This window comes from Corylus avellana, chromosome ca2 (genome assembly GCF_901000735.1).
Source record: "Corylus avellana chromosome ca2, CavTom2PMs-1.0".
Classification (NCBI taxonomy): Eukaryota; Viridiplantae; Streptophyta; class Magnoliopsida; order Fagales; family Betulaceae; genus Corylus; species Corylus avellana.
The window spans coordinates 13,135,207-13,143,695 of NC_081542.1; the positions used below are offsets into that span (position 1 = coordinate 13,135,207).

Consider the following 8,489-nt stretch of genomic DNA (forward strand, 5'->3'; position numbering starts at 1 on the left):
TAATCCAAACAAATAAAGGAAACGATTCCAAGCTTCATTGCAGTTATTTCAGTTTGTTAAGATGAACAATTAGAAAACAGGTATCGAAAGATACCATCAACAAATACAAAGATCTCACAGAGCTTTCTAATCCTTCACAATCTGTACTTGGTCCCAATTCAACTCATTTAAATATTCTAAAAACAACTTACAAAAAAAGCTGATGATGATCCAAAACTCCTGCATTATAGAACAACAAGCTCGGTGGGTAATTTGCAGATACATTAATTCCAAGAAAAGCAGTCTCCAACATCTTTTTTCATTGTCACCGCAGTTCCCCCTATGAAATGCAACACAAAGCAATGAATTAGAAATATAGTTTATAACTTACAAAAACGAAAAAGAAAAGAAGAAATATAGTTTATAGTTTATGTATTCACACCAACAGAAATAAACAGAATTAGGTTGCGAAGTTTCGTGACAATAGCACACCGCCTACACCATGGAAAGCTCAAAAGCATTCCGAACATGTCCTCCTCTTCAAAGAGAGGACCCTTAGGTATAAAAATCAAAACAAACCATACTAACAAAACGCAATCCCTGCTCAGCCAAAACAGGAAAGCTAAAAACAAAAACAAAAAAACATCCAAAATTCAGAGAGAACAACTTGTCCTTGGAGCTCAGCAAAATTCAGAGCTCACACACATCAAGCCCAGCAAATGAGCCAAGAAAAAGTTTCAACAAATATACCCATTCTCGACCAATGACCAAAAATCAAAGGAACCAAAATTTAGCAACCTATTCGGTGAAGCAAAACCAAACCAGGGAGCAAAAGAAATCCCCCCACTAGCCCACTCAGCCATGGCAGAAAGAAGACCCAAAAGTTTTTTCCCCCATGCCCAACTGGTGCTCAACCAAAAAGTAAAGGAAAAATCAAACCAAGACTAATTTAGATTTCATACCCATTTTCGATTTAGCAAACAACCCAAAGAAAATCCATTCCTTTCTTGAGAGCAAATCAAATGAATGATCAAAACAAAACCCACAGAAAATCAACCAAATTCACTTCAGCCACCAATTTTCATCCATTTAAACAAAGCATGAGAAGAAGAAAACTTCAACAATTAAAAGAGGAAACAAGCTCGCCTAGCAGGTCATCAAGAACAACTACAAATGGAGAAGCAGCTGGCAGAGGAGGCGCACGAGTGGTGGCCTTAGGAGGGGTGTGAGGGGCTGTCCATGGAGCTGCCGAAGGCCAGCATGGCATGCACAGAGGACGACTTGTCACCATCGTTGTGGGAGTCACGCGAGGAGCTCTGTACTTCAGGGACCCATGCGACATTAGCTGCCTCACTGTCATCTGGTCAATGAAGACACAGTTGCAAAAGCTGGGATTTTTTTTCCAGCTTGATGCAAGGAAGAAGAAGTGTCCTTTGTTTTGAAATTTGAATGCCCGGACTTTTTTGTTTTGAAATTTGAACAGGTTTGGCCTCTCAATATGATAGTAGACAGCTGACCTGTTTTGCACCCTTAGATGCAAAGAACGGCCAAGATTTTGAAATTTGAGAATCAGACCTGTTTTGCACCCTTAGATGCAAAGAACGGCCAAGATTTTGAAATTTGAGAATCAAATTTCAAAAGAATTCAAGATCCAAATCCCAACATTTCCCCCAAAAGAGGGGAAAATAGAAATATACCTTGATGTTTAGAAAACCAAATAGCATTTCAAAGCACAAAATGGTTTACATTTTATGTTACTTTTCAATAGCAAAATGAACCTTTACATGAAACCTGATTATGGAGGTCGAACTTAAATCCAGGCCACTACACAGAATAGAGATAGGTTATTTTGATGGAGCTTTTTCTTTGCCAAGATGGAGGTATTTGGCTAGGTTTTCTCTCTGTGTTCTCCCCACTGGATCAACTTGCTTACAACACAGTTCTCCATATCCCAGATCATGATGACCAGGCAAAGCAACATCTTGAAGTAAATTATCCCCACAGTCAATCATAATATTGTGTAGTAAACAACATACCAAGATAATGCTTGGCAATTTCTGCTTATCAGGTCTCCACATAACCTTGTGAAGGATTCTCCAACTACCCTTTACCTGTGAGAATGCCCTCATTGCAAGCAACCTTGCAGCCTCGTGCATTGAATTGAAAGTGGACATGAAAGTTGAGAGACCATTACTTTCATAAGGTGTTATGAGCCATGGGAGAAGAGGGTAGCCGACCCCACCAACTATAAATTCTCCAATCTCCTCTCCTCCAGATAAACTTCTAACATTTCCATTCAAACGCTCTCCAGCCTCGCAGAGTTTGAAAAATCCAGTACACTTCAATAGCCTGGAAACTGTCATGCCCCCAGGCCAACCTGTAACAATATCAAGAAATCTCATTTCATGGTCAACAATTCCCTGCAAGAGCATACTGTAATTATTTTCTCGGTCACACCAATCATCTGAGGTCTGTACAGCCGGCAGGGTCATGATGATGTGTGTTGCATCAATGGCTCCACAACAATTAAGCAATCCAAAGGATGCTTCAAATTTGGATTTTATTTCCTCCATTCTATTGAAATCAGGCCACTTGAGATGATGCTTAGCACGCTCTTCCAGTGCTTCGATAAACCTCCAAGTTACTTGAGAAACTGTAGACTGGCCAACCCCAAATGCAGCTCCAACTGAGACCTGGGACTCACCGGATGCCAACCTTCTCAAGGCAATCGCAACCTGTTTCTCAACACTAAGAAGCCTTCCCTCAATGTTGATAAGCCCTGATGGTGGCCTCGATATAAGATCTTCTCTTACAAGAGAACAGATGTAGCTGAAAGTCTTCTTTGAAACCCTGAAATAATACTTAAAAGCTTCTGCTTCATCGTTGGGTACTGAACAACCTGCAAGTTTAGTTACATAAAAGAGAATAATTAGAAATTTCAGTTCCCATTATGAGCAACCAGCTAATAACTAAGTACACATCTACAAATATATGAACAAAATTCATTAAGAAAAAACAATGACATCACAACAATCAATTACCATGGATTTTATAACTTGCGGATTTAAATCCAAACTACTTATTTTCTTATCAAGTCTAATTCTGCCTGGATTTCAAACTCTATAGGCAACTTAGAAACCCAAATTCATCATTCTATTTCAAATTACTAGTCAATGCCACTATTTTAAGCTTTATTTACAAACAGATACAGTTGCTACACTTTCAGATTGACTCTAGAATTTGACCTAAATTCTACCCTTTTGGTTTCTGGCAGCTTGGACTGCAAGTATACTTATTTTTCAGAATTTTCTACACACACACACACAGATAGAGGCTACACTTTCAAATTCACTCTTTACCTCATTGGTTTCTGGCAGCTTGGATTACACACACACTGGCTACACTTTCAGATACACTCACTGACACACACACACACAGCCCAGTGGCTACACTTTCAGATTCACTCACACACACACACTGGCTGCACTTACAGATACACTCACTGACACACACACACAACCCAGTGGCTACACTTTCAGATTCACTCACTCACACACACACACACACAGTGGCTACACTTTCAGATACACTCAACACACACACACACGGTGGCTACACACAACACACACACAGATAGTGGCTACACGTTCAGATACAATCGAGAATGCTATAAAACCATAAAATCAGCTTAACTTAAAAGGAGACTATTGCAAAGTCATAATTTTGAACTCCAATAACAAATTCAATTGCACGGGTTTTTGCACAACAAACATAATCAAATACAGAAACCCCAGTAATAGTATAATCCTGACCAAAAACACAATCAGGAAAAAGATAAAAACTTACCCCAAAATATGAATGCCCATGAGTTTAATTTCCTATAAACACAGTGATCATAAGGAAATAAAGGGTGAGTGAGAGAGCAAAATGAAACCTGGGGTCGAAGAATTCTTGTGCCAGAAAGTGTCCCACCAGTCAGACTCAATGGCTTTGGGTTCTACAGAAACCACAATGCTTATGCTTTTGGGTTTCTTCAATTTTTTCAGCTCCCTTTTGCTTTTCTTGGATTTCTTGTGAGGTGCCATGGAGCATAAGAAGATTTGCCCACCTTTTGGACAGTGAAAATTCTGCACCAATGTGGTCTGTCAGAAAGTGGAGTGATGAAAAGAGAAGATGGTTAGTTCAGAAGATATTTTCAGGCGAGAAAGTGAGGGAAAATGAAGCTTGTTAAGGTTTAAAGTTCCCTTTGATCACTGTCTGTTTGGGGTTTAAAGTGTTTAGTAATTAGCCATAAATTGGTAGAAAAGAAAAAGCTCAAAATTTTGGCCAGCAAGAAAAAGTGGGCTTGCATTATATTTCTGCAAGGAATGGATAAAATGGTTACAAGAAAAATAAAGGGGAAACTTTGACCCCCTGAACTTCCACTCGATTTTACAAATCTCCTCTAAACTTTCAAATCTCTCATTTTGGACCCCTGAACTTTCAATTGCTCTCAATGTGGACCCCTCCGTCAGATTTTAAACGTTACATAACGTTTATACCCCTGACTTTTGTATAAAATTTCAACTTTCAAAACGTTTTTTTATTTTAAAAAAAATGAAAATCAAGGACATTTTGGTCTTTTTTTTGTATTTTTAACGGCTAAAATTAACGGAAGGGTTCTAATTGAGAGTAATTGAAAGTTCAGGGGTCCAAAATGAGAGATTTGGGAGTTCAAGGGGGTTTGTAAAATCGGATGAAAGTTCAAGGGGCCAAAGTGAAGTTTTCCCAAAAATAAACATAAAGATATCAATAAAAGGCACTATGTCCAAATATGACAGCATTATAGCCACAAACAGCCATATACATACTCATACAACCAGATTAGTGCATTACAAATATCATGACATTACAAAAAGACGGCACTTAGCTACTGTTAGACTATATGTCCTCCCTATGCTTTATCAGTTGTCCACCTTAAGACAGTATGAAATGTAAAAAAAAGAGGAAAAAAACAGCAAAGGAGTTTTGACCACATGAATAAGATCTGAATGGGCTCACTCTTGTGACTAAGCATAATAAAGCATTTCATAAATGAAAAGGAGAAACTAAATAAAATGAGAAAAAGCAACACTGACCGTGTAATGAAACAAAATCAAGTAATTGACTGGATAGTTGTGTGAAAGAGCACATGGAGTCTTGATTAAAAAATAAAAAGAGGCATAATCACTGCTGTTTACTATATAATGAATTTACTATAAATTCAAACATTCACAAAATACAAAAATGACGCATAACAATGCAATAGCACTCATCAGGATTCCAAGATTTCTAATTTAACCTTAATTTGTGTCTAATTAATCCTGTATGTGGCATGTGGGCTGCACTTTAATATTTAAAAGATTTCTAATAGTATCTTCCATTTCATTCCAAAGGAATTTGATCCATAAGTAGGAACTTCATGCAAACAAATTTCACTGTGTGTTTTTGTGCACCCGAAGGCCATGAAACTGAGGTAATAAGGTAGTATATAAGACATGCATACATTAACCAATTTCACTGTCACCGAGCTGTTGGAAAAATGGGCTAGCAGTGTTGTCTCCTTCACTAACCTTATCAAATTTAACCATGAATTTTCAAGCTGAAGACACCCAATATTAGATGGCTATAAACATTTCAAATTCCTCATTTCTTATATTGGTTATTTCATATGCAAAAGTGTTGTGAGTGCACTTGTGAGTCAAGTTGAGTCCCACATTAAGAAAATAGTACTTAATATACCTAAGTGGACCTTAGCCCATTAGCTTAGGCTTTGGTGCTAGAGTTGTGTTCAACTATGTATATTAATGTACTCTTGGTAAAAATTCCATAACCGCTTTATCTCCCAACAAAAATAAATGGATTTGAGGACGGGTTTTATCTCAATTGCTCTTGACAAGGGCATAAACCCTGAAAAAAAAATCCACGATCAAGGCAGATAAACCACAGTGAAAGCACATTACACACAAATGCCAGATAGAAACGCAGCGGATTAAAGTCAGACACTAAGAAAGGTTCAAGTTATATGTTGGCATCTAACTGAGAAAGAAAGCAAACAAGAAGCAGCAACTGTAATAGATTGAGCAGCAGAAAAAATTAGAAGATCCAACACATCTGGATTTACAGATCGATCAGAAGGAAAAGAAGAAAAATCACTCCAAAGGGCTTTCCTCTTTGAATGACAATTTTCACCGTAAACGAAAGGTTGACAAAATCTGCAACACACTCAAACCGTAAAATATGTACAGAAAGTCATTGAATTCCAACCTAAAAATTAAAAACCCTGAAAGACCCACTAATCAAAACCCCAAAATCCATAGAAAAGGAGCAGATTTTGTGAAATGGAAGGGCACCTGTGGGGATCGTAGGCAGTGGCTAGTGCTACTTGTGTCAGTTTGTGTATATTCTAATCATTGCCACAAATTCAGCACAAATTCTCGCAGGTTACAATACCGAAACACATAGCCAATTTCTTCCCAAATCACGATCTACCCATAAACTTACCCAACTGAAACGCATAGCAAATTTCTTCCCAAATCATGATCTACCCATAAACCCACACAACCGAAATGCTTATCATTGCGTATATATCGAAGAAAAAACAAAACACGCCCACAAGACCACACAGACACGCATGAAATTCTGGGCCACGTCAAGAAATGAAGAGAATGTAAAAGTGAAGCCAACCTTGCGATAGGTGGAGCCGTCCTGTTCGACGGTCCAGCCAGCCTCGACGCCGGCCTTCAAGACCTCGTCTGCAACGGCGAAAATGGAGAGAGAGAGAAAGAGAGAAATGGAGAGTTTTATTGGAGTGCGTGAGGGAGTATATGGTGAAAGTTCAAATAAAAGCAAAAACTGCAGCGGCGCCCGAAATGGAGAGTTTTATTGGAGTGCGTGAGGGAGTATATTGTGAAAGTTCAAATAAAAGCAAAAACTGCAGCGGCGCCGGCCGAGGGAGGCGCTTGCCGTAGATGGAGGCTATGAGCGGCTGATCAGAGAGGAAGGGTCGTTCTGAAACTTGGGAGGCCATGAGAGGTAGATTCGCTGTGGCATTTTTTTTTTCTTTTTTTTTAAAAAAAACAAAGGAAAGAAAATTCAAAATTATGTGTAATTGGAAAAAATATGTTTGTAAAGGTAATTATAGTTTTTTAGTTAACAAGGAATTGGCTACAAGAGGTAATCTTACACTCACTTTAAACTACTCTACATTTTGAGTTATTAGTTATAGTAATGTTATAAGTTTTCTTAGAGTTATTTTATAGTTATCTTAAATGTTATGTGATTTTTAAAATTATCATTAAATTTGAGATGTGATTTATTGACTTTTAATTAATCTATTGGTGATTTTAAAAATCACATCACATTTGTGATGACTCTAGAAATACAATTACTCTACGAGAACACTAGAAAGACTTATTGCATTAATAATTAATGTAGTGGTTATTATTGAAGTGTTGAGAAAGTAGGAAGAATATCCTCTCCATTTTATTTTAAATTGATAATACTCAATTAGTGTATTTTAGAGGGATAAAATTGTCCAAAATTTTTTAAGGTAAATATCTAATAAATCACTGGGTCAACGCGTGAAAACAAAAAACTCCACTAACTTTTTTCTTTTTGAATTTTTACTCTCTAGGTCAATCGAAAAGACGTTATAAGTCATTCTGTTACATTTTCTTCAAAATGTCTAACGTATGTTATCTAATCTCAAAACTCACAGTTTTGCCCCCATTAACTTTTTTTCACCTTACTTTAAAATATTAATTTAATTTAAAAATTAAACTAAAAACAAAAAAAAATTGAAGGAGTGGCCAACTGGGGTTGCCACCACTGGCCACCCCCAAACCAACCATACAGCCACCCACAGGGGTTAGGAGTAGCTTTCCAGCCACCCCCGAAGGTGTTAAGAGTGGTCACGAGCCACCCCCCCAACTCCTTAAAGGTAGCTTTCGGGTAGCTTTTCGGCCACCCACGAGCCATCACATTGGGTAGATTTGAGGTGGCTTTTTGGCCACCCATGAGCCATCTTGTTGGGTGGTTTGGGGTGGAGGGTTACAGATGGGCTGTGGGCCACCCCAACACTCGTGGCCACCCCATTGGACAGTTTGGGGTGACCACAAAGCTATGCATGGGTATTGGGGTGGCCGCAATTGGGGGTGGTCAGGGGTGGCAGACCGCTGGCCACCCCTTCAAATATATATATAATTTTTAAATTAAATTAATAAAAAATTAATATTTTAAAGTGAGGTGAAAAAAAGCTGATGGGGTAAAACAGTTAGTTTTGAGATTTAATAACAGACATTACACATTTTGAATAAAATGCAACGGAAGGACTTATGGAATGTATTTACTGGACCGGTGGAGTAAAAAAAAAAAAAAAAATTGGAGGGAGTTTTTTGTTTTCACGTATTGACTCAGGAATTTATTAGATATTTACCCAAAATTTTACTCCTCTAAAAAAACATTAACTGAGTACTATCAATTTCATTTGA

The 8,489-nt window shown here is 37.8% G+C and overlaps 1 protein-coding gene across 3 annotated transcripts; it reads right to left on the reverse strand.

Moving 5' to 3' along the window:
* On the reverse strand, positions 1-7,053 carry LOC132171854 (protein ANTAGONIST OF LIKE HETEROCHROMATIN PROTEIN 1-like). Of its 3 annotated transcripts, XR_009439082.1 has the most exons (4): positions 6,685-7,053; positions 3,914-4,106; positions 1,771-2,878; positions 1-319 (listed from the first exon to the last, which is right to left on the reverse strand). XR_009439082.1 is itself a non-coding variant. In XM_059583264.1 (3 exons), exons 2-3 carry the CDS (start codon positions 4,062-4,064, stop codon positions 1,824-1,826), a joined length of 1,206 nt encoding a protein of 401 aa, XP_059439247.1. In that variant the 5' UTR covers positions 4,065-4,106; positions 6,685-7,053; the 3' UTR covers positions 1,126-1,823. The 3 variants fall into 3 exon arrangements, 2 of the variants coding, with proteins under 2 accessions (XP_059439247.1, XP_059439249.1); XM_059583264.1 differs by lacking the exon at positions 1-319 and having other exon boundaries at positions 1,126-2,878; XM_059583266.1 differs by lacking the exon at positions 1-319 and having other exon boundaries at positions 1,126-2,878; positions 3,914-4,121.
* Between the last annotated feature and the right edge of the window lie 1,436 nt (positions 7,054-8,489).

Coding starts and splice junctions, on each gene's coding strand:
- LOC132171854 (XM_059583264.1), bottom strand. CDS start 4,064: ATGGCACCTCACAAGAAATCCAAGAAAAGCAAAAGGGAGCTGAAAAAA. Junction 2,879..3,913: donor CAAGAATTCTTCGACCCCAG/GTTTCATTTTGC, acceptor CTAAACTTGCAG/GTTGTTCAGTACCCAACGAT.